Here is a 27,416-nt window from a genome sequence, read left to right on the forward strand (position 1 = left end):
ACACCACACAGAGCAGTAACTGATGGGAGATCAAACCTGCAGTTAATAATTTTGCACTTGCTATCACTGCATGGATCTTTGTGTTAAGGATTTTGTTCATGTTGTGTCATAACTATGGTTGTGCATGCATGTTGAGAACTCTTTGTTTATTGCAGTTGGAGTTGTTCTTAATGGGCATTGCATCCTGAGGGTTCCCTGTATGATATGTGTCATCTTGGAAAAGGTATGTGGTGTTTGGTACTTTTAACAACATTTGAATGTGCTTTTGCAGTACAATATTGAGAACATAAGGGACCACAATCTTGGATTTTGTAGTTTTTTTTTTTTTTTTTTTTTTTTTTTTTGTAGTTTTTTGGGGGGGTTTATTGCTCATGTAATGCCACTTAGGGATGAGTGAGGCTGGTCACTCTCATCTTAAATGTCAGGACCAACTGCCTAGCCCCAGGCTTCTATGCTCCTCATGGGGCAACGTAGGATTGGATGATGGATGGATGGATGAATAATCATTCAAGCTTCATTGACCATGTATTTGTAGTATTTCAGTGATATACATTGCTGTATCTTTAGAAATTTTCTTTCCTGGTGGTTACCAGGTTGTTGGTGAGAGCATCTCATTTAGTAGTTGGTTAGAGCACTCCTTACAGTGTGAGGAACTTCTGTTAGGGCATGTGGACACTGATCATTAAGTTGGTTATTTTTAAATTTTTCCTTTTTATCAAACCACCACCAGCAGTTTACTCAACCTTGGCATCTGTAGAGAGAGAGACAGGCCGTAGGCTTACCTTCTGAGGCCATATGATGACAGTCTTGGTACACTACAATGATGAACTTTAAAGTGTTGCCTTTTTTTATGTGAATACTATGACCTCATTGGTAAGGATCTGAACAGGGAAGCTGCCAAAGATCAAACAGCATGGAAAGCCTCCATTCGGTGGTCAAGGCTGACACGTGCAAGCATGTTGAAACCTTGATAAATGATATGAAACAATGCAAATAAGTACAGTAACTGGTATATAGAATTTTTTTTCTTAAGAATTACCTTTTTTGTTTTTTATGGACTATAACGAGCATGCTTGTGAATTACATGCATTGCATCATCAGTGCCGAATGAGGGTAATGAAATTGGTAAAAGAATGTGTGGGCTGGGCTGAAAAATTCGTTGGCAGTGGGGCTGGGGCGGGAAAGCATACTGTGAAAATTGGTGTCTTAAAACTTGTGGACACATTATCATCCAAGAAAGAAAATGTTGGGGAGGTAAAGATGTGGGAATGGGCAGCCAAAGAAGTGTGTCCGGAGAGACCACGAGAGTATGAGAATGCTGTTGCTGTAACAGTACATGGAAGGTTTATTTTGGTGTTTTCTCCTTCAGGAATCCAAACAAGATAGCTCACATTGTGCTCCTGTGCCTCGTGTCTTGCAATATTGCACAGAAAAAAAAAGGGGGACTTAGAACTGCAGAATTTTGGCTTTACTATACACTGATTAGACCACTAACAGAATTCACCTGTACTGCACCTAATTTTAATATATTACTATTGGCGAAAGGCTTGGGTAAGCTAAAACCTTAAGATTGTACAAGTGAATGATTGCTTATTGGTTGATTGGAAAATGAGGCATCCTGTTATATCACAGCTGGAAGTGTAGCACGGCACCGTACCCATTTATGTTGGGTCATGTCTAGATTCCAAAGTGTTGGTTCTCTTGCATTGATGGGTAGACTATCCACATTTCAGCACCTCTGTGATGCTGTATATGCCTGCCATGTTTTATGAGCATATTTAAAAAGCTTTCCCATTCTGGTCCTGCCTAGTAGGGGGAGGGGTGAAATAAGCTTGTTTAGTATTGCCCCCTTTGGAGTATAGGGTTTAAGGGTGCAAGACCAACCTATGCCCCAGAGTGGAGGTGGTGGAAACTTAAAACCAGGATGTTAATTATACTTTACTGTACAGATCCTGTGAAAAAGGTAATATCTTCAGGATCCAAATTTTGTATGGTTTGTGGAAGTAAAGTACTCAGTCACACAAATTTCATCTTTAAATATAGAATGAAGGTAAAGAATTAAGTGTTGCTTAAGTAATAAATAACATTATAGTAAACCGATAAATATATATATACTCTTTAAAGCAACCACAGTCTAGCAGTTACCCTTTTCAGACACACACAAACAATTTTAGTTACAAGCTCAATGTTTCATTTTATATTATTCTTAAAGTTTACAATTTTTTATTTATATTTCTATTGTGTGTGAGACCAGTTTATTTGGTTTTCATGTGCTGCTGTGTTTTTTGAAGATTCAGTCCAGTTTAACAAGTGTCAGCTGTCTTCATAGCCATAAAAAGTGTGTTATGTTGAAATTTAGTCTGGATTCTTTAAAACCCATACAAACATTCAGGAGCCCTCAATTGGCCTTCACATACTGGTGTAGCCATCTGAATCTCTGCATAATTACAGTAATTTGAAACAAATTTGGGTTAAGCCATGTATTACTGTTGGTTCCATATATAATTTATTAGGACAGCCTTTTTTCACATCTTTAAGTGTTCATTAAAAAATGTCCTGAAGCCTTTATATTCGGCACATTTAATCTTGCCATATGCTCCTACTCTGTACCCATTACTTGTTCGGCCATTTCTACATACAGTCGAATCCTCCGTTACCCGTCATCAGCTTGCTAAACAATCCCTCGGTATCACAAAGCTCTGCAGAGGTATAAAACTGGCCTTTATACTCTGAAGACTTTATAATTTGTGTGTTGACCAAATATTGCTTTATAATCTCCATTTTTTGTTTCTTCTCTCTCCCTGTTACCCATTCCACCAGTTCCTCTATGGTTTTCACTGTAACTTGACCCAGATTTTCTTGGGATATTTCATATATGTCAATGGCAGAAAAAGATAATGCTGTAGCTCCTCAACCTGACCATAACACCTTTTTTGTGGCCAGTATCATATACTCAAACCTCGATTTAAGGGACCTCCATTTAAGGGATTTCGGATTTAAGAGACTCCATATTCTGCCTGACAAATGGACAAGACTATTCAAAAATGATATGTAATGTCTAGGTTATACACATTAATATGTTTCTTTATACAGTACCCATAAAATAATATTCAGAATCATATAAATAAGTGAAACAATCATTGCATTTCATAATAAGATTGTCTTTATATGAGGTAAAACAATGGACATTTTCAAGTAAGGGACAAGTTGATTCTCCATTTAGTCCCTTAAATCAAGGTTTGAGTGTATTCTTGTGTTAATCTCCTTTTATAGTTTACCATTCAAGATGGAAAGGTGGCAGTTTTAAGCCACGTTATAGTGAAATGAGTATAATAGTCCAATCCTCTCTTAGTCCACATTGAGTTTCCTGAATGAGCCCTCAATACCAAAGAGCTCAGCAGATGTTTTTGCCTTTCCTGGACGCTTGGACTCATCAACACAGTACTTCTCGTCTTCCAGTAGCCAATCCCGCCTTGCGTCAAGACGCTTCAGCCAGTAGTCTGTGTAGGGGTGAGAGAATATTAGTAAGAGTGGATAGGAATGCCACTGAGAAGGAGTGAGTAAGAAGAGGGGCAAAAGGGGGTGAGGGGAGGGGTCGGGAATAAAAGAGGTGAGGGTCAGGAAGAAAAAAGTGAGTTGGAGGAAGAGGGTGATGAGGAAAGAGAGCTAGAGGAAGAAGAGGGAAAAAGGGTTGGAGGAGGAGGGAAGACTTGGGAAAAGGAGTAGGAGGGAAGACTTGGAAAGAGGGGGAGGAGAAGGAAGGGGGAGTTGAGAGAGGAGGAATGGGTCAGAACAAGTTACAGTGCCATAGAGTAAGAATTCCCACAAGTAAGCAACGTTGGGTCTGGTTAATACTTAGATGGGTGACCACCTGGGAACACCAGATGCTGTTGGCATCCCTACGTGTCAAGTGGGGTTGGTGGAGGATTAGTGCCCCTCCCTGTAAAACAATTAACTCTAAGCCCTTGGCCACCCCATTTGGGATACATGGTGTCTGGCAATGAATGAATGAAGCAAGCATCCCTATGAGTGAGATAGTATTCATTCCACGCCCACCCAATGCCCTCCCTCCCCAGACAAGGAAAAGTGTTTTTAAAGGAATCACAGGGGAAGGAGAGTGGTGAGGCTCTCCATGGTTTTTGTCCCTCATGCAGACAAAAATGTGAGATACAAGGGAATTGGTCATAAGTTTGTGAACCTGTAATGCTAATTGGCACTCACTCTTTATCTCCTCAATGGTGCCATTGGTGCCTCCGTACTCCACTGGCAATATCTCCTTAGGCACCTGCTTGTACAGGCTCTCCATGTCACTGCCATGGATGTGAATCTGTGGAAGGAAGACAGAATTGAAGCTGTTAGATGGCTTCTTTTTGTGGTAATCCAAGAAACCATTTACTATGGTTTGTGGTAACCAAATGACCCTGGGTGGTCTAGTGAGTTACGGTGCCCCTGCTAAATGAAAGCTATGAAGGTTTCCATTCAAGGAATAGTTGAGGTTTATTGCACACACAATGCCACTCCGGGGCAATTGAAGCTGGTCACCCTCACCCTAAGTGTCATGACTGAATGACCTAGCCCCAGGCTCTTGTGCTCTAGCTGGTGCAGAAATGGATGGAGAGTTAGATGTACAGAATCTAATGCTTTAAATATAAGAGTTGACTATCAGGCTACTCAGTCACTCATTCACCATCTTGAGCAAAAGTTCACTGACAAACCCGAGCCAGCATCATATCTGGCCTTCCATACTTCTCATTCCTCTCCAAAAATCAGAGAGCAACCTTCCCTCTCATATTTCATTGTCGTGTATTTCATATTGCTATCACAATAATATTTCAAGTAACACTTATGTGGCAGCATCCATCACCAAAGCTGTTCAGGAAGCATCTGTTAACGTTTGACCTTGATAGTGCATAACAGGTAAACACTGGAACTCTCTGTCTCTCAATCAGTCTGTGATTTCTAGTATTATATACATTGTTTCCAGATATCTAGAAATGAATGGATAGTAGTTCTTGTTCATTTTTCTTCTGTTGGGACAACTTTGCCATTAACTGTTTCCGTTTGCGGGGAAAAAATCTGCCCATCCATCCAGCCAGCCATTTCATTGTTGTTTGTCTGGTTCTGTGTAGTTCTGTAATTCTGTGTATTTCTGTATTTTGTATTGGAGGTGATTTGTTTGTGGCCACTCCTTATGGGACTAAGACGTCTGGCAATAGATAGATTGATAGTATTTTTTTCGCTTTTCTATCTGTTTATCTGTTCGTTATCTGTCTCTTTATTTATCCGTATGTATCAACCTTTATCCGTCTGCCTATGTTTCTCTCCTATCAGTAAACATAAATCTATTTATCAGAGCTTCCACCAGTGTGTGCATCTATTTATTATCTGTCTATCTATCTATTGCCAGATGCCTTAAACCCATACGGGGTGGCCACAAACAAATCGCCTCCACATCACCCTGTACCCCGCCATTTCACTGCCCTGCTCCCAATTCACACACCCCTTTCTCATATACCTCTCCACTCCATCCCTCCATCTCATCCTTAGCCATCCCCTCCCTCTCTCCCTCTCCACCTCACTCACATACACTCTCCTCATCAGTCTCTCATTCTCCATCCTCTCCATTTGACCAAACCACCCCAGTGTGTTTCTCCTAACGCTTCCTATCACATCCACATCCACACCACAACGCTCTTTCATAACCGCATTTGTCAGTCTGTCTGTCCATGTGACTCCACAGGCTCTATTTATTATATACACAAAATTTACTCTCTTGTTCATAAATGACATTAATTATTGAACACCCAGCTTCATTCAGCCTCACTCTTCCCTACTTTACCAGATTACCCTGCCCTACCCCAAGCCAACATACCTCAGACTTGTCCATCCCGTCCCTGCCATTTCATTCCTTACTTTGCAGTATCCTCATCCTTACTATACTAGCCTAAGCCCACAGAACCCATAAAACAAGCTATAAACATATATAGTTGAGCTGTTCATCCATGCCTGGCGTGTATACAGCAGGCACTGCAACCCATCTGTCCATCATCCATGCATTAATCCATCCCTCCATCTATCATCCATTCATTTATCCATCCATTCATTTGTCCATCCATCCATCATCCATCCATCCATCAGCCTTTCATTTATCCATCCATCCATCTGTCTATTTTTTTTATTTATTTTTATTTTTTTCCAAGGAAGAAGGTACCAAAGGCCAGGAACCTCCAAACCGTTCCTTCCAAGAAAAAAACATTCAGTACAACAGAAAGATAGAGGCTTAGGTCAAACCTATTCATTCTGTACACTTAAAGCAAAACTGACCAGTTGCCAATCCTTGAGTATTATTATGTAAGTGGTAAATCCCAACCATCTTACAGATATAAATCCCTTATGGCCCACATCTGGTTGTAGCACCCTAACCCACTAGACCAGCAGACTTCCATTTACTGGTTACATGGTTTCCACCCAAGGTAGTAGTAAATGGTCTTCTAGGTTGCAGGAAACCACTTGGCTTGTTATTTTGTATTGTCAGCTGGTGGCATCAGTACTGTGAATGGGTGGATGATAAGTGCCCTCACCTGTCATAACAATTACACACCATACTGTACATACTGTTTATGATTGAAGGGTTGAGAGGAAGGATGGGATTGGAGTCTATTGGTGTTGTGATGAGGAGGGAGAGATTGAGACATGTGGAGAGGATAGAGAATAACAAATTGGGTGCAGAGGTGAGAACTGCGAATGTTGGGGGGAGGTTTGTGAGAGGCAGACCGAAAAAGACCTGGGACTAGGTCATAGAGTGTAACCTCAAGGAAAAGGGACTGAATAGGGAGGCTGCCAGAGATCAGGCAGCGTGGAGCATTGTCAGTAAATGGTCAAGGCCAATTTATGCAAGCATGGTGGAGCCTAAATAAACAATATATATATATATATATATGAAATGATACATACCTTAAACCAACCATTCACAGATCTGTCCATTTTATCCCTACCCTACCCTGTGTCATTTTACACTTCTTCTTAACCCTTCCCTGATAACTCACCCTCTTTTTCATCTTCTCCTTCATGAATGACTTGAAGATGTTGAAGACTGTATCGAAGGCAGCAGGAGTGTTAATGTAGTTAAGGCCCTTAGGCCGCATTGGGTACCCCTCCTGTGTGAGATGGGATAGATTGAATTACATTTGGTTAGAGTAGACTAGGTGAGGTTAGATTGGGGTGCAGTAGGGTGGAGAATGAACAGAGGTGTTGTTGAGGTAGAGGAGAGATAATGGAAATAGGGAGAGGAGGAGGTAAAGAGACAAGGAAGAGAAGGAGGAAGGACAGGAAGAAAAGGAGGAAGAGGAAGGGTTATGGGTTGATTATGAATGGTGTATCACAATATTTCAGTATATCAGTATTTCAGTATATCAGTCTATTTCAATATGTATCAGACAGGTTTATAAATAACCAAGTAAACAACTCAGCATACACTAAACCAATGGCCTCTTATTTTTTATTTTATTTTATTTTATTTTTTTTTAGTGCTTATTTTGTTAGATTTTAACTCTTCAGCAGCTTGAATTTCCATTAATTGAACCACAGTGTGTGGTGCAAGGCTGATTAAAATACCTTGATGCATTCAGTTACTTAGATGTAAGATAGTTATTATTCTTTCAGCTAATAATATTTTTATCAGCTATATGTTATGGTTTGTTTCTTTACGCTGTATTTGTTATTTTAACATTCTTTTAGTATTTCATCACATTTATTTTAGTTTGGACAAGTGGGTTAGCTTTGTATGATAGTGGATGTATACAGGTGTACAGTCAACTTACAACTGTAAGAATTTTTGCAGGAAGGTCAGAAATGAAGAGTATAGGATCTTGTCTCCCATTTTTCCTGTAAAAACATGTCTTGTTTTCTTGATAAAAAATTTATGTCATTTTATGCATCTTAGCCCAGTGATGTAATGGACAGCAGTTATCTTTTAATGATCAGTGTGGAGTATGACTGACAAGGAAAACTCTGAAATATTCCTCCGGCTATGACACGCAATCGTCACTTGTACAATCCAGGTCTTTGTTTTAGTTGAAGATGCAAACCTGGCATAGGTAATTAAGACCTTATCCAAAGTCTCATGTCCATACCAAGAATCAGACACGAACTTTTCTGTTACGGGTCAAGTGTGCTTGCATTTAAACCATTGCCAATTCCTGCCTTAGTGTGGATAGCCAGCCTGTTTTCTAGGATAATGATAATGCCACATTATAGATAGCTGGGCTGGTATTGTATGATAGGTTTGGACAGCATGTTACTTGTGCATGATGGCACCTCCCAGCCCCATCCTTGTTCCTGCCATATGATGTGCAGCATACAGCAAATACGCAGGATAGTATCTCTTGACTCAACAGTCCGACTACTGAAGCTTTTATCTCTTCCACAAAAGTTCTTGGCAAAATTATGAAATTTTTGCTGCCATCACCCTCTCCCTCCTGCTCCTCCTCTTCCTCCTAATCAAGGGATACCCATGTCAGTGTCTTTAGCAACCTGTTTCCACTGTAGAACCAGTGGGCATGTGCAGTTCAGGGAGATGTGTCTGTAGTCAGAGAATTGCATGTGAAAGTCATTGTTATAATACTGTGTTTATGAACATGTGAAACAGTATACTCTGCTATGAGCTTTTGCTTTAAGTGTCTGCAATCACAAGCACCCAGACTCACAACACAACACACCAGGAAGCACGTGTGATAAGTGAGCAACCACGGCTTCATCGAGACATAATATACAACATGTACATTATCAAAATATCAGTCGTCAACATGTTTCCCACAAGTCCCCTGCAAAGTAAAAATTTTCCTCAAATGCCATCACTCAAACAGCCACCTAAATCCAGTGACAAAGTTGATGCTAAATAGATTGACAAAGAGTGGTGTTGAATCACAGAGAAAGTACAGTTGTCTCCTTTGTAGAGGCTGTCATGGTCGCAAAATTGTGCTTGAGAATCGTGAGACAGATGGATAAAATATCTGGAGGAGATGGACATGTTGGCAGGAAATCAGTTTGGCTTTAGAACTGGGAGGTCGTGTGTCTCTAATTTGTTGAACTTCTACTCAAGGGCGATTGACATGATACAGGAGAGAGATAGCTGGGTGGATTGTGTGTACTGTATTTAGATCTTGAGAAAGCCTTTGACGAGGTACTCCATAAGCAACTAATCTGGAAATTGGAGCACATAAGAGGACTGAAGGGGAACCTCCTGGAGTGGATGAGGAACCTCTTGGAGTGGATGAGAGACTTCATGAGAGACAGACAGATGAGAACAGTAATAAAGGACAGGGTCTCAGGATAGAGGGAAGTAACAAGTAGAGTCCTGCAGGGCTTGATGCTAGTGCCCATAATGTTCCTGATTTACATAAACAGTATGGTGGATGGAATGAACAGTTATGCAAGTCTGTTTGCAGATGATGCAAAGTTCATGAGGAGAGTAAAGTTTATATATATATATATATATACTGAAGGGGTTAGACAGTTGTATTGATCCCTTCCAGTTTGGAGAAAATCATCTGGAGAGAGAAAAGAAAACAGTGTAATAGATGTCTTTGTGCTGAATCAAACTGAGGAGGGTACAGTTCTAAGACTGATGCCAAAATCCAGCGAGAAACAGGAAGAAAAGTGCTTATATTAATAATACTTGTTGACTGCAGGAGGGCCATGAGTGAAAACAACTTTAGCTGAGTCTGCAATTGTCCCATAAAGTACAATATGCTACAGTCAGATTTACATCGAGGTCCCCAAATGTACTGCAGAGTCAAAAGGGACAAGGGGGAAACAAACAGAAACCTGGACTATAGTAGCGGCCTTCTTGATGGCGGGTGGGGTCATCTGTGCAGCGTGAGCAAAGGTGAGAGTCTCGGCATCAAGCACAAGTTCAAGTCCTGTGATACCAAGCAGCTCCTTTTCCAGAAGCAGTATGTCCAATGTAAGTAACATTATTCTTGCCAGGTCATCCATGCCTGTGGTGGCGGGGTCACGTAGGCCAGGTCTCACCAAAATTACCTGGCGCTGGTTCTCCTTTACTCGGGGCAGTGGTAGCGACATCCTGTACATGTATCAACTTTGTGTTTACATATTCAGCTCCTCTTATCATGTCACCAAGTTATCCTATTATTCCTCTACACATCTGGAGCCCTGAACTAGTGAATTAAGAGTACAACCCCTCCAACATGCTTGAATATTACTTTACTAGTTTGGGAAGATCTTGCAAGGCTGTTTATTGCCTCTTCCTTAACCCAGCAGTATTCCAGTCTTGTTGACACTGACAGGATGTCTTGCACTAATTGCTGTCTGCCTCACTCATTACCAACACTAGAATTAACTCAGCAGTAAATGCTGATCCAGGCAACAGAGAAATAGGATCTTAATGCTACTGAGAAGGACCCCCAGATTACCAAGAAGATGGACCAGTTTACTTCTTCAAGTCAGTCAAAGACACACAAGACACGATCATATGAAGCTCACCATATTAGCCTGCATGCAGATCCAGAAATGCAGTAAAAATCATATAACATATATGCATATTCAGGAATAACCCAAGATTCAAGCCCACTGTAATTTCAGAAGCAAATTTGGGCTGCATTGCCTAATTGCACTTGAATTTTGAAAATTTATTAGACTTCTAGGCACTTAGGAGTTCTCAAATTTCAACGGTACATTATGGCACAAAAAAAGAAAGGTAATGTGTGGATTATGTATGAAACAATATGGCACCATGGGTGATGAATGAGAAGCCATGTATTATAGCAGGGGTTGCACGAAATATTATTAAAGTAATCAGACCAACCCTGTATGATGGTACTATTTTTTTCTGTGTATGGTATATCATCAGACCTTTACCCACCTGAGTTCTCTCAAATATATTGTGGTGGTGCTTTCCTGAATGCCAACTATAAATGGCAGAAGTGCAAATACACAGCTGACTAATTGACTGGGAACTGGAGGCAGTTTGTGATGTGATGTGTAGGGGGAGGTTGAGGTGGTTAAGTGGAGAAGATGAAGGATGAAAATTAGGTGAAAAGATCTAAGAGTGTGAGCATGGAGAGTAAACCAAGAAGTAAACCTAAGAAGACCTGAAATGAGGTCCTTTGTACAGAATGGGCTTTGGGTTAAGGGATTGAACAGAGATGCTGCCAGAGCTTGTGTTGCATGAAGAGCCACCAGAAAGGGGAATAGGGCTTATAGGGCATGTGCAAAACCTTAAAAATTAATATATATATGGGGAGCGCACAATCCTCTTATTCGATGTAGTGCTGCTCTCAGGTGACTGCCCATTCCTCTCTTCCTTCCTTTTTTCCTCCCTCTTATTCCATTCTTTCCTTCATTCTTTCTTCTTCCTTCTGTCTTCGGGTGACTGCACTGAGTGACAAACCAAGTGATTTCTTGTACACCAGGAAACTATTTGCCATAATAGTCCTCAAATCCGGCCACCAGTAATCCGAAAATCCCAATACTCCGAATTCGTCAGGGTGAATATTTTCAAAATTTTCTGGGCTTTCTTTGAATTTTTGGGGATTTTTCCAATTTTTCTGGCGTTTATCTAAGGTTTTGCCTGGCTTGGACTTGCCCTTGGACTTGGGTGTACCTGCTTGCAACTATTTATCTACACTTCTGTGCATTTCTGGTGTCTAAAACAATAACCCATATCATTTTAAGTGTTTATGAAATGATCATGTACATATTTATAATGTTTTCAAACGGCCCTTCCAATAGTCCGAAAGACCCTCGGTCCCCTGTGATTTGGATTACGGGACTTTTAATGTACTACGCTGGATGGTAACCATATAACCATAATACTGTCTGAAACCTGGTGGATTAGTGGGCATTTTAAGGTAATCCAACCGGATTGAGCCGGTGCAGGTTTATATCCCAAGGGTGGTTGGAATTTATTGCTCACGTGATGCCACTCATGGATGAGTGAGGCTGTCACTCATCTTAAATGTCAGGACCAGCTTGCCTAGACTCCTGCGCTTCTCACTGGGCAACACAGGATTAGATGAGAAGGATGAGGACATTAAAATATATACTGTACATCCATCCATCCACCCATCATCTAATCCTATGTTGCCCCATGAGGAGCGTAGGAGCCCGGGGCTAGGCAAGTTGGTCCTGGCTTTTAAGATGAGAGTGACCGGCCTCATTCATCCCTGAGTGGCATTACATGAGCAATAAACCCCAAACCATCCCTTGGATATAAACCTTCACCAGCTCAATCCGATTGGAGCACCGTTATTACCCACTAAACCACCAGGCACCAAAACATTAATATATATAATCGTTTCGTTTTGTTTCGTTTAATTTTTAAAGGCTCCAACATGCTTGCATGCGTCGGCCTTGGTCACCTAATGGTGACTCTCCACGCTGCACAATCCATTGCAGCCTCCATGTTCAGTCCCTTAACCCTGAGGTCACGCTTAATGACCTTGTCCCATGTCTTTCTTAGTCTACCCCTCATAACCCCACCCCCAATATTAACACTTCTTACCTTCCTCACCCAATTATCATCTCTCATCCTGAATACTGAAGATGAATATATATATATATATATATATATATATATATATATATATATATATATATATATATACACACACACACACACACACACACACACACACACACACACACACACACACACACACACACACACACAGTATGCACTCTTTAACCCACAGTTGCTAAACTATGCTATGGGATCACTTCATTGAAAGTCTTGCCAAATATCTTCAAAACAAGTACAGTACATCCCCACAATACGCAAGGTCCAAGTACGCGATCCCCCTTGTACGCGAGGACCTATTTTATTTTTTATTTTAGTGTATTTTTTATTAGTACACGAATTGAACTACTTGTAAACGAGACGGGCAGCGAATGTGGCCCAAATCCGGGAGTTACCCCGAGTACGCAACATTATAATGAGAGGAATGATTTTAATATGCATGGCATGGATCTGATTCAACAAACCTTTCACCAGTGTTACAGCAAATCTTCACAAGCTTTGTAGATCAGTTCAGACTGGTCAGGATTGATTCAAAGATAGTTCAATTGGTCAAGACTAGATCAGTCCTGTCATACTTCTTGATGTATATATTTCAGCCTGCATAACAAGCTTGTTAGGAATATTTTATTCTCTTCAAACCTCCGTAGCGATTGTATTAGTAGTGTTGTGTTATATTATCCGATCCCTCATGACAAACGCAGCGTCTTGTATATCATCCAGACCTACTTAACAGACTATTAGGAGTGTTTTATCATGTTCAGACTTCCATATTGATTGTATTAGGAGCATCTTGTCTTATCTGAACCCTCTCATTGAACTTACTGTATTAGGAGAACCATCTTGAATCCTAGCAGAGCCTGCATAACAGACTGTCAGGGGTGTTTTATCGTATTTGACATTCATAGCAGATCATATTAGGGGCATCTGCCATCTTATCTAAACCCTCATGATGAACATATTAGAAGAAACAGCTCATATTCTGTTGGAACGTGCATAGCAGATATCATTAGGAACATCTTTTATCCTGTTGTAATATGCTTGGCAATCAGAGTGTGTTATCATATCCAAACCACTTTACCAAATACACAAGTACAGTAGAGTCTTTCGTCCTATTTGAACTTATAAAATGGACTGTTAGAAGTGTTTTTTACCCTATCAGAACCTAGATAATGAACATAGAGCTTCCCTTATCTTCTCTGAACCTGGATAATAAATGCATTAGTAGCATCTTTTATCCTGTCCATACCTGCATAATGAATGTGGTGAGATTTTCTTTTATCCTATCCTACTCTGAATGTGGATAATGAACCTGCCAGTAGCATCTTTTATCCCATCCAGACCTGCGTAGTGAACACAGGAGATCGCCTTTTACCTTGTCAAAACCTTCATAGCAAATTTACTTGGAGCACCATCTATCTTGTGCGAACCTGCATGATGATGGCAGCCTTTTTGATGAGCGTGGGGTTGAGTTGAGCAGCATGTTGAAGTGTCATGGCGCCAGAATCCATCAGCACCTCCACCCCTGTTATAGCCACTCCCTCATCCTCCTCTAGTAGCAGGTCACTCATCAACAGCATTGCCTTGGCAGCATCATTCATGTCCGAGGAGTTGGGGTCACGGATGGCAGGCCTGACTAGGATAACTCGAGCCCCTTGCCGAGACAACCCATTCAGTGGAAGTAGGAGTCTGGGGTTGCAAGATGGGTTGTGGTACAGGACCATAGCTAGGGTCTTAGAAAAGGGGCTTTTTATTGGGTTGCCTTAGAACCTAGGAGGACCCAGGGATATTCCCCTGGAAATTTGAGATGACTGCTGGGGTGGCTGTTGTCACTACCTTTGTGGTTGGATGGCAGGATGTAGCTGGGTGGTAAGTAATAAATAACCATGGTGAGGCAGTTTAGACAAGCAGTAAATTATTTAAGATCCTTGGGAAACCGCAGATTGGTTTGACCTAAACTACCTTTGCTCGAAGTGGTTTGATGTGCATGTAAGACTGAAGGTAGCTGCAGACGGTAATGACGTGAGGGCCTGCAGTCTCGTTTCTCCTCTTCTTGCATGATAAATACTGTAATTCTTCGACTAGCAAGCTGAGTGCCACTAGACAAAGACAGACGACATCATGCTGTTGCTTACGCTGATACTTTCTCCATTGCTGATTGTATGTTAATTGTTTACTTATTCCTGGATTTAGAGGTTGATGTGCTGGAAGTGTCTAAGCTTTGTGTGACTGACTAAGAAAGCACCCAAACAATCCCCCAGACTACATGCAACAGTTGAATAGAATATGCAGTCCAGGTCCCAGTCCATTCTGCTTGAACTTCATTTTTTTATGCACCCATGCACTAAACCTGCCAAATTTTGTGTTTCTACATGCAACAATTTCTACAGACTACACCACCACCACCACATGCAGCAGGACATAAACACTTATTATCATAATTGTGACTCTCCACTATAAAGAACATTCTTCACATGACAGCTTCCACTACATACACAAAATTTGATGAGCCTAAGTTACGAGACAGGAATTGAGTGTCTTTGTTTACCATAGTTCAATGATTTGTTTTCATTCGATGGAACAGTCACTCACTTCAATACCAAGTTATGAGTGTATGAACCCAAGTTATATGGTAGGAGGGAGTATCCTTGGTTAATGATCAGATCAATCTTCCAGTCTCACGCAGTTAGCTATCAACTGAACAGAAAGAGATTAGGGATTTTGTCAGGTTAGTGCAAATTTGCCATGTGCATACACTGGAACTAAGGAGAATTCATATCAACTCATCCTTAACTGTTTGTTTTGCATATTGCACCTTAACCCCTTTAGTTCAGTGACATTTTTCATGTTGCAGTATTCTTGTTACTGCCAGAGGACTTAGCATAAAGTTGCATTTCATTATCATTGGCATCTCTGATGTGCAAAACTTTAACTACTTCAGGTTAACTGAGGCCTCGCATCTTTCAAGTGTTAACGCTTCCAGAAGATGAGATATCGTAGCAATTATATTCTTGTTACCACAGGCAATTTTACTCAGTGCAGTACAGTTATCCCTCGATTATCCAACATAATAGGGCCAAAGGCATGACAAGATGCAGACAGTGTCTGGATATGGAGCAGTATCCTCTACTGTTCCCATGCCCAACCTATACTGTATGTACAGTACCATTCCTAATTTTGTCAGTGTTCTGCAGTCCTTCAGCTGTTTTGGGACATTAAAACACATTGCAGTATAATCCTAAACTAAGAAAAAAATGCATAAATAACAACAAAAACAACCAATATGCACAGTACCCCTCCTGATTTGGGCAGTATTCTTTGGTCTTTCAGCACTCCTTAAACATCAGAACACACATTGGAATATGCAGTATAATCCTAAACACTAAGAGGGGCGGGGGGAGCAAAACCCTGTCAGTATGTACGGTACCCCTCCTAATTATGGCAATTTTCTGAGGTGTGTCGGCTGTTTTTAGACATCAAAGTCCTCCTCACACAGAAAATCTCCCAATGTTCAAACATTCTACACATTTAAACATGACGGGGCAAATAAATGTTGCCACGTAACAATTTACTGTATTTTTCTTGCCAGATACAGCCATGCTGCCCTTATGTAATCCTTATCGGTTAATTATATAATGCCTATTAACTCTTTCGTACATGGTGACACGTTAGGCGTCATTAGGGTCTTTCCTCGTAAATATGCAGTGATGCCTTTGGCTTCATAAAACCATAAAATATTCTCCAAAAAAAGTTTTTAGTCGATTTGCATCATTTTTGGAGGCATCATAGCTTGCCCGGTTCTTGTCAAAAGTAACTAGTTGGCAACAGTGGCTCTTGATACCCTTGACAGCGCAGATATGTTTTTCAGTACCAAATGAGCTGTGAGTGAGGAAGGTAGTGCATGGTCTTGCCCCTTTAAATCTCCTCTATTACCCCCGTCCCGGCCTCGCGACATATTTCACTATACAAATAGTGCTTATGATAGTTTTTGGGTTTGCAATAGGAAATTAGGTGTTTGTGAAGCATTCCTGGCTGTTATCGGCCATTGGCCCAACGAAAATTGTGTTACTGTTTCTAATCAGCTACCCAGCCTCTACCCTGCACCAAGTGAATATTCAACTACTATATAAAAACAGTGACAGTGAATCATGTGAATATAGTGTGCATACCTAGTGTACAAGGAATTGGTGAAATACGTGTAGCAACTTAGGAGGAGGTGGGGAAACCACCCTACGGTCACGACATGGATTGGGTACACTGTAGTTTTTTTCATTTTTCTCGAAAACTATGAGGCACAGGAGAACTGCTCTGATCTCAAATGAAAGCCTATGAAATTCTGCATAAGATGATGAAATAAAAACATAACACTACCGAGAAAAGTTTTTCGCTAGAGCTCCCCAAATTTACAATGCTGGGTGGTAACCCTATAACCAACCAACATGCATCCCCTACATGACAACAGGTGGGTTGGTGGAGTGTTACTGCCCCTCCCCTGAAAACAACTAACAAAAAATACAATACAAACTAGAAGCCTCGGATCAGGACTAACCAACAGGTGATGACTGAGGACCAAACGAAGGACATGATATTGATTGTTTCATGGAGTGTAAGAGATGCGAATGATGAGGTGAGAGAGAGATTGTCCAGGCGCTTGAAGGTGCAAAAGTGGGCATATGTGGAATAACAGACAAAATTGAGAGGTGAGAGTGTGAGAGAGAGGTTAGAGTGTGAGAGAGAGGGAATTTAGATGGGGTATATTTGCAGGAGTAGATGAGAATGAGAGGGCAAAAGAAGGAGTATGTATTGTATGCATCAGATAGGAGAATATAAGAGTATGAGTCAGTTGGCTCAAAGATTTGTGTGGGTAAGATTGAAAGTAGGACCACAAATGTGGGCGATTGTGCATCTTTATGAACCAACGCAAGATCATGCAAGTAGGGTGAAAGAAGAGTTCTGAGCAAATGTGGAAGTGTGCATGGAAAAGTTTGAAAGGAATGAGATAGCATTTTTGATTGGAGATGTGAATGGAAAAGTAAGGAATGTAAAGGTGGATGGAGTAGCTGGTGAGTGGGGTGTGCGTGCAAAAGTGGATAAGAATGGCAATGCTTTAGTGGACATTTGTGTGGGGAGGGGGTTAGTCATAGCCAATACCCTCTTTAGACACAAAATGATCCACAGGTATACGTGGCAAGTGATGAGAAGGGTGGGTAGTGAACTGAGCTAACGGAAGGCAGGGATTGATTACGTGTGTGTGGATGACAGAATGAGGTGTGTAATGGATGCAAGAGCATCCGGAGGTTGGGGGAGTGGACTTTCTGATCACCATGTGATGGTGGTGAAAGTCAAGGTTCAAATGCTATGAGGGAATAAAAGGAGGGAAGGACAGGAAATACTAATCCATACAAGGAAGGTAAAGAAGGTTGGAAGAGGATGGAAAAAAGGCAGAATATAATATAGAAGTGGAGGAGCGATTAAGTAAATATGATTTGGAGCACATAAGGGACATGGAAGATGTGTGCAAGATATTCACAGAAGAAATCTGTTCAGCATGTAAGTTGGTGTGTGGGGTGAAGAGAAGAGGAAAGGGGGTGGAAGGAACAACACAGTGGAAGGAAGAGGTGAGACAAGCTGTGGTATAAAGGAAGAAAGCACATAGTGAGTGGATGAGAAGCATGGGCATGGAGGAAGTTGAGAGATGGAAGAGAGAGTTATATGTGGAGAAGAAGAGAGAGATGAAAAGATTAGTAAGAGAGTGAGAAGAGAGTTGATGAGGAATTTGGAAGGAATTTGAGTGTAAAGTGGAGGGAATATAAGAAAATGTTCTGGAATGAGGTAAAGAGAGTAAGACAGAGTAATAATGAATTTAGTCGGGATATGAAAGATTAATGGTAGTAAATTGCTATTAGAGAAGAGAGAAAAAGTGAGCAGATGGAGAGAACACTTTAAGGAACTGTGAAACGTAGAGAAAGAAAGTGATACAAGGATAAGTGGCTGGGGAATGGCTGTGAGAAGGAGGGATGTGAGAAGAGAGGAAGAAATCAGTAGAATGGAAGTAGTGGAAGCAGTGAAGAGTCAAAATGGGAAAAGCCCTGGGAATTGATGGCGTGTGTGGTGAAATGCTGAAGCATGGAGGAGAGAGAGAGTTGTAGAACTGATATGGAAAATGTGCAGATTGGCCTGGGAGGAAGGTAAAACCCCAGAGGATTGGAAGTCAGTTATAATTATTCCCCTGTATAAAGGAAAAGGGGAAAAAGAGGTTTGTGGCAATCACAGGGGCATTTATCTTCTTAGTGTAATAGGAAAAGTGTATAGTAGGATACTTATTGACAGAGTTAGGGAGATAATAGAGGAATTATTTGCTCAAGAACAGGATTTGAGGAAGGGAAGTTGTTGCATAGATCAGATATTAATTCTTACTTCTTTAGTGGAAAATTAGAAGTTGCATGTTCATGGATTTGGAGAAAGCATATGACTGGGTGGATGAACATGGAATGTGGAATATTTTAAGAATATGTGGAGTAAATGGGATGTTGCTGAATGCTGTGATGAGTATCTATGAAGGGCTAACACTGCAGTGCATGTGGCTAGTGAATTGAGTGAATTTTTCTATTTGAATGTTAGATTGAAACAGGGATGTATCTCCATGATTGTTCAGTCTGTACATAGATGGGGTTATAAGAAAGATACAAGGTAGGGCAGTGGATCTTGGAGTGGCTTTAATGAGAGAGGGCAACATTTGGAAACTCCCTGTACTGTTGTTTGCAGAAGATACTGCGTTCTTAAATGAAGACGAATGGGAACTACAAGGCTTGGTGAATGAGTTTGGAAGTGTGTAAGAAATGGAATTTAAAGGTGAATGTAGGGAGGAGTAAAGTTATGGTCTTTAAGAGAAATGAAGTCACTGAATGTTCAGTGAGGTTGGATGATCAGGAAATGGAAAATGTGAGTGCATTTAATTACTTGGGTAGTGTGATGATTATGGATGGAAATTTGAAGGATGAAATGCTTGAAAGGGTACAGCAAGGAAGAAAGGTTGCTGGTTCTTTGAAAGCAGTGATAAAAAACAGGGAAGTGTGCATGGAAGTAAAAAAAAAAAAAAAAAAAAAATTTGCTGCATGACAGTATTCTGATACTATCTCTGACGTATGGAAGTGAAGCTTGGTCGTTGTTGGAAGGACACAAGTCAAGAGTGAGTGCAGTGGAAATGAGTTATTGGAGAGAAGCATGTGAAGTTACATGGAGGGACAGACTGACAGTTGAGGAAGTGAAAGAGCATTGTGGTGTGGATGTGAATGTGATAGACAGTGTTAGGAGAAATACATTGAGTTGGTTTGGCTATGTGGAAAGGATGGAGAATGAGAGACTAATGAGAAGAGTGTATGTGAATGAGGTGGGGGGGGGAAAGGGAGGGAGGAGGCAAAGGACGAGATGGAGGGATGGAGTGGAGAGGTTTATGAGAGAGGGGGGTGTGAGCTGGGAGCAAGGCAGTGAAGTGGCGGGGAACTGGGTGACATGGAGGCGATTTGTTTGTGGCCACCCCTTACAGGATTAAGGTGTCTGGCAATAGATAGATAGATAGATATTGTACTTTAGATTCTTAGGGACACAAATTTAATAAAGTCAGTCATTCAAAAATGCTTCCCCAAACAAGGAAGCAGTGAGGCACATTACAAAACATGCTTATAGTGTGACCCACATCCGGGTAACAGTATTGCTTTATAAACTTATGAACAAGAGCTTGTAATAAATCTAAACTAGCATTTTCCCAAATACTGTATATCAGCCTGTTATTGTGTGGTGGTCATGGTTGTAACTGCCATTTTGACAAGGCACTTAACTTGCACCCTTCTCATCCATTTCCACCACACATTCATGGTACTTATTCCCACGCCCATATCTTCACCTGCAGTCAAGTTTGCAGCCATTACATTGCAAGAACAGACCTTAAGACTTCAAACAAGATTTTCAACCACACTACCCTGTTTGGAAACTTTAACTAATATGTAAGAAAATACCCCCAGTACCTTTAGATCAGTTCTGAATGAGATAGCCCTAGCATGTACTTCCCATGGATGTATCCCCTGTGGATATGTCCCCTAAGGTGTGTGACATGTAGGCGGACAGTTAGGCCTCAGGGAATGAGCTATCAAATCTGTTACTATGGTATGAAAAAGAAACAATGTTGGTTTACAGTAGCCTATTGACAGCATTAGTGTGACTCTGCTCTTAGTACAGTAATGTATACCAATCTTGTGATGCTTGTGGTTCAAGTCTAGGATCCAAACCATACCCATGGGAGACATTTGAAGTAGGTGCTGGGAGTATGCCTTTTTATATGCTTGCATTATGTTTGCACGCTGTCAGTTCTGCCATTGGTATATACAACTTTAACTCAGACATAGCTGTTACAACCCTTTGACTCACATATATTAGTCTTCTAAGGACACCTCATCTCCATCATACTTTACTAGCCTGGGAAGGGTTACTTCTAGCTGTTACTCTTCCTCAGTTGTAAGGTCCACTCTTGTAGTGCACCTAATATAGAATGATACATATGTAGATTTAGATGCATATCATCTAATGGTGTTGCAGAACATGGTGCATTCAGTTGTAAAAATTTGATTACTGGCTTATTGTGTTTACTACTGCACTGGCTAATAGGCAGACAGCATACCTGCAGTTAGAGCCAATAGTATCACTCCATTTTTTGCCAAACATGAAACTGACTCAATATTCTTAAAACATCGGTTAGAATCTGAAGACCATGTCATTAGATTTTGAAAATTATTATTCATACATTCTTTATTTATCCTAGTGAAGTGGTATTGGTATTTACATCAGACAGTTGTAAATGTCTTACATGAAACAAATTTTCTGAATATGTTAGATGAAGTCTGAAGATTTCTCCACTGTACAGTACTTCGTAACTCAACATTCACTCCTTATCGAGAAGTGTATTGCTATATATGTCTGTAAATGGACCGTGTCTTCCTGTGGTCTGGTGAACGCAGTGTGGAAAAGTTGAACTGACTGAAACATGGACTCATCTTATGGTCACTGGTAATTTTTCGCTAGTTTTATATAATGTCAGACAAAAGTGGGTATTCTTTGCAAGTTTTATGCAATCTTGGGGCACATGTAGGAAGACAGAGTTGCATCCCTAACTTTACCATATGTAGAGTTATATTTGCCAACGCTGATTTAAAGAAGGCAAGGTTGGCAAGAGTAATTTCCTCCCTGTTATTTGTATTTATCATATAGAAGTGAACCTTTATTTGTTTACTTAACTTTTTCATCATCTGGGAGGGAGAGGGGAAGACGAAGGATGAGATGGTGGGATTAGGGAGAGAGGTACACGTATATGATAGAAAAGGTTATGAGCTAGAGAGGGGCAGCCAGATGGCAGAGAACAGGCTGACATGGAGGTGATTCATTTTTGGCTACCCCTTATGAGGGTAAGTTAGAGACAGAGATTTTCCACATACGTTAGCATTTGCACTTTGTGTCTGTTGACCACGCTAGCACTTTTAAGTGCTACTCCTGATTGAAGCTTTATGCCACTAGTAATCATTTCAAGATTACAGTTATGAGGTCAACAGTCCTCACTGATGCCTTATGCAATGATGTCAACCACCTTGGTGTAGTATACGGTTCCCTTAGCTACAGAAAACAGTTTCGTTTGTGACTTCTGCGTAGAATTAGCTGAAGGTTGCAATAAACAACAGAAACCTGTATGTGGCACTGTTAGTGAAAGCCCAGCAAAAACCATTCTGTATGCTTACATATGAAGAAATCCATACAGAGCTTGTTAACCAGTTGTTTAGATCATTGCATATTCTCCTCCCATTAACGGCTTAGCCAGCGAGGCATGGCAAAACTTGTGACATCACTTCCCTAACTTTCACCCACTATTCTGTTCAACCAACTGGATGTTGGTACCCATAATATCACATACCTTAGCTCATCTTTACACTATGATCAGCCTGTGGGAAGCACCAAGACTCGTGACATCATTCCTTGAAGCTCTGACCATTATTTCAACACACAGACGGAGATAGACACTCTAGTTTTTAATATATGAGGAAATGAACCCATATTAATGTTCACAACAGTACCTGAAACATAGTCATCATTTTCTTGGCAAACACTGGTGTAAATGAGGCAAGGTGGGCCATCGTAACTTTCTCCACATCCTCCACAATCACTACCCCTGTTATACCAGCCTCCTCAGTCTCTTCCCAGTAGACATCCCCCAGCATCATGACTGCCTTCACCACATCATCCATGCTCGTTTCTTGTGGATCGTTCAGACCAGCTCTTGTTAGGATGACCTTGCGTCCATCTTTGTTGTAGCCCGGCAGTGGTAGGAACATGCTGCCGGGGAAGGTTAAGGAGGATTTTGCCTGGTCTTGTGTGAGTAGTTTACAGTACTTGATATTATATGGTACCTTGCATGGGTTTGAAGAATTGTGATTTAGGAGCTGGTTCTGGTGGTGGTCTGTTGTCTGGATCTGTGTACTGGATAACTACCTGGAGAGGGATGCCTTCATGTAGTGGCACTGATATGTCCAGACAGCTCCATTGCCCACTCATACAAATATCCTTCAGCTCCCTCTCTTTCCTCAGAGGGAGGATTGTGGACTGCAGAAGGGCAACTAGCCTGCAGTCCTCTTAGTGCACATCCAGATGAGCCTGGGGCTGCGATTATAACATCATGTGTTTGAAGACATGATATTGGAGTTTTCTCACAAAACTAGTTGAGTTCAGTTTGTTGGATATCTACCTTGCACGTGTTGGAAGAATTTATTTAGGACTTCCACTGAAGAAGTGCAAGCTGAACATAGAAAGACCATCAGCTCACCAAAAGACAGTCATCTTAACAGAAGCATAAACTGTAAGCATAGCACCCCACTCGTGTATTATAATCTTGGATGGACAATGCATTGGCAGGCAGATCAATTGGATACAGACACACTATAGACATGGTAACTTTTTTACAGGTTCCGTGGGACCATCTACACAAACAAACCAGTTTGAAAGCATCACACAGAATTCGACAAGACAAGAAGTAGAGTAAAAACTTTATAACATAGAAAACATTTACCGAAAGAATGTCTTGTAAAGCATGGTTCTACTCGTCCGTACATCAGTCTAAAGCCAGACACCGTAATCCCACATGGCGTGGCCACAAATATGTTACCATCTTGTCATCCTGTCCTCTGCCATCAGGCTGCCCTTGTCCTAATTCACACCTCCCTTATTCATATACCTCTCCAATCTGTCCTTCCATTTTATCCTCAGTCTTTTTCTTTCCTTTTTCCTTTCCACCTCACCCACATGCATTTTCTTGGCCAGTCTCATAATCTCCTTTCTCTCCACATGGCCAAATTATCATAGGGCACTTCTTTCTAACAGGTCTAGATCATCACATTGCTCTATAACAGTCCCATTTTTCTGTCTCAGTGTCATCATACATACAATATTTTCTTTCATCATCACAAAAGTATTTAATTTCATTGAGAAAAGGCTATTGGTACTCACAGTACTTTATGGTTAAGGGAAAATAAAATATGAACTACACTGTTAATGTTCAGTATCCTGTACTTCCCAGACGACCAAGGCCACCCTGGAAACATTCTTTAATGGGAACCATCAATTGATAGTAGTGTTTTTCAGTTCATAAACAAAAGTGTGCATTAATAATAATCATATGTTCACCACTGAGTAGAGCTTATCCTTGATGTCTGTGGTGTGTGTGTGTAATTTCACCAGGTCGGTGGTTGTGATGATGAGCTTTTACCCTTCCAGAAGAGAGCCGAGAGGTCATATAGTCTGATCTAAGGACAAAGCCATGACCTTCACATATGCACACACCCATCCCCTTGTTGAAAGGGGACAATACCCACCTGCTTCGTCAGTGAAACTTTTCACATCCCGGGCAAGGCGCGAACCCCCATCTTAGAAGATGCTAGGCGAGAGCGTTACCACTGAGCTGGCGAGAGTGTGTGTGTGTTTGTGTAATTCACCGGGTCGGTCAGGATCACCTGATGGTCGTGATTGTCAGCTTTTACCCTCCCGGAAGGGAGCTGAGAGCTCATATAGTCCGATCTAAGGGCAAGGCTGTGACCTTCACACACGCACACACCCGTCCCCTTGCTCAAGGGGGACAGTAACCACCCACTTTGTCAGTGAAACTTCTCGCAACCTGAGCGAGGCGCGAACTCCCATCTACCAGATGGCAAGCGAGAACGTTACCACTGCACTGGCGAGGATTTGAACCTGGGTCCGTTAGAACTGCAGGCTACCTCTCTACCGATTGAGCCATGCCTCCCCCCAACCATCTTAACATTAACCTTTAAAGTTGGAAGTTTTTTTTTTAATGCTTCCACTGCATCTGTTTCACACTTAGGGGATGCTTGTCTCTATCGTCCTGGACACGTTTTGTCATAGTGTCATTTATGGGCAGAGAAACATACCAAGCCTCTCTCAGCTTAGGAATATGAGCCAGGAGAAAGTGAAAAGTAGATGTGGTGTAATATTAGACAGAGAAACATACCAAACCTCTCTCAATCTTGGAATATTAGCCAAAAGCTAAACTGAAGTAGAAATGGTGAAATATTAGAGTAATTAGACCAAGAAACATTCCAAGCATCGGTCAACTTTGGAATATTAGCCTAAACAAGAAAAAAGAGGAAAGTGAGAAATAGAAAAGGTCTGATATTATGAAAATGTTTGTCCTCAAATTTATCTTATGAAAACATTTGCCCTCAAATTTATCTGCAGGAGAACCATATGCTGAACTATTTCTTGACAAGGAGACTATATGGGCCAGGAACAAGGGCACCATAGACTTCCCACTGGACTAAGACCAATTCATCCTTCACATGCACAGTTATAGACAAAGACTGATTCACATCCTTATGATAAATAACAAGGAAGTGAACAGTGACACTAGAAACCCAGTAATGCAGTCTTTGTAGCCCACCAGACTTTTCAAAGTATTATGACAGAGTTTCACAAATACTGTATTCATCTGTAAAATGGAGGGATGATATTGTCTGCAACTGAATCTGTCACAACATCAGTAATTTCTTGAGGTATGCTGCTGTGTAGACAATACAAGTAATTTAGGCTTTGTCCTTGGTCATTACATAGAGGGTTACTGATTCATGCTTTTCCTTCTCCATCAGTATGTTCTTCACTGTTGAAGTTGTGCGCTTAAATATCATGGACTTACATGCATCAAGTCACCTGTGGTGACTTGGGTCAGGCCACAGATCCCCCAGTGATGTGTATGAACTTTGTGGTACAGATGGCAGTATCCGTGACTCTTGCCAAACCCATCCTGGCCTTTATTCATGGCTTCGATAATTGTGGCTTCACTTATTCGTGGGTTGATAAACCATCTCAAAATACACTTTAAACAAGTAGATTTCTACATTTGTTGATGCTTTGGGGCACTGCTAAGGGGCTTTAGGCATTCACAGTTAACTTGATGCAAGGTCGTTCTTGGGTGTGCCCAGTATTCACATATTTTGCCATTTGTGGAAGTGTCTTATATAACCCCTGCAAGTACGTAGGGACTGTTGTACTGTGCCTACCTCCCAGTGGACCATAAACTTCATGATGATTGGTAATGTGTAGGCAACCATGTATGCGAGAGGTAGATTGAGAGGGTTTAGACATGTGGAGAGGATGGGGGATGATAATTGGGTGAGGAAGGTGAGAAGTGTTAATATTGGGGGTGGAGTTACGAGGGGTAGACCGAGAAAGACATGGGACGAGGTCATTAAGTGTGACCTTAGGGTTAAGGGACTGAACAGGGAGGCTGCAATGGATCGTGCAGCATGGAGAGCCGCCATTAGGTGACCAAGGCCGACGCATGCAAGCATGTTGGAGCCTTTAAAAACAAAATTAAACGAAACGTATGCGAGGGTCATGACGGCACTGTCCCTGATCATCACATACCCAGTCACTGATTCCTGCTCTTCCTGTATTAAAGTGTCCATTACTGTTGAACTTGTGTGCATAGTGCCATTGGCTCACATCATAATGTCTGTGGTGACTTAGAGCATGTTGTAGGGCCTCCAGCACTACTGCATAGTACTGTACAAACCGTGTCCCTTCTAGTCATACCACAGCTCACCTGACCTGACACCCAGATCAGCCTAGTCCCTATACATACCTGCCAGAGAACCATTGACTTCTTGATGACTCCCGGGGTGTAGGCAACCATGTGGGCAAGAGTCATGCCTTCACTGTCTCCGATCATCACGTACCCGGTCACTGAAGCCTGCTCCTCCTCCTCCATCTGTATGTCTGACACCATGGAACTTGCACGCATCATGTCATCAATGGTGATCTGGGCCGGGTCGTAGTTTCCCCAGCGAAACAGCAGGACCTTGCGACCTTGCTTGTCATACCCCGGCAGAGGAAGTATGATACTGAAGATGGGAAGATCAGAATGGATTTTCGATGGTCTTAGGATGACAGTAGTCTTGAAAATAATAATGCAATGAAAGTACATCCCCAATATATGACAGTCAGTGGAATACAAGGAGGCGTTGGTGAGGTAAGAGAGTACAGTATGTAAGGCAGGGATGGTGTTTTTTAGGAAAGGGAGATGCGTACCAAGATGGAGAGGTAAAGAGCAAAAGTATGTAAGGGAGTGTGGTTGGAATGCCTTAGGGAGAGAGGAGATATCCCAAAATATATGAAACAGAAAAGTGACCGGAGGTTATTTTTGCTGTGGCCACCCCCTCACAGGATGCAGTATCAAGCAGTAGGTGGATATATGATAAGGATAAGACAGTGACAAAAATCCAGCAAGCATCCATCCATCAGCCTTTACCATCACAACAATGATGCAAGTGAAACATCA

At 41.4% G+C, this 27,416-nt stretch overlaps 1 protein-coding gene across 1 annotated transcript in view; it reads right to left on the reverse strand.

Moving 5' to 3' along the window:
- Window positions 1-3,348: 3,348 nt before the first annotated feature.
- LOC145417982 (retinol-binding protein pinta-like) overlaps window positions 3,349-27,416 on the reverse strand; it is a 45,372-nt gene continuing 21,304 nt past the window's right edge. The window contains exons 4-6 of the mRNA XM_080286523.1: window positions 7,047-7,157; window positions 4,222-4,327; window positions 3,349-3,500 (exon numbers count right to left, since the gene is read on the reverse strand). Coding sequence (XP_080142649.1) covers window positions 3,349-3,500; window positions 4,222-4,327; window positions 7,047-7,157 — 369 coding nt within the window. The remainder of the gene's footprint in view (window positions 3,501-4,221; window positions 4,328-7,046; window positions 7,158-27,416) is intronic.

The sequence above is a fragment of the Coenobita brevimanus genome, chromosome 112, assembly GCF_032717465.1.
Source record: "Coenobita brevimanus isolate Jiangsu-jjx chromosome 112, ASM3271746v2, whole genome shotgun sequence".
Lineage (NCBI taxonomy): Eukaryota > Metazoa > Arthropoda > Malacostraca > Decapoda > Coenobitidae > Coenobita > Coenobita brevimanus.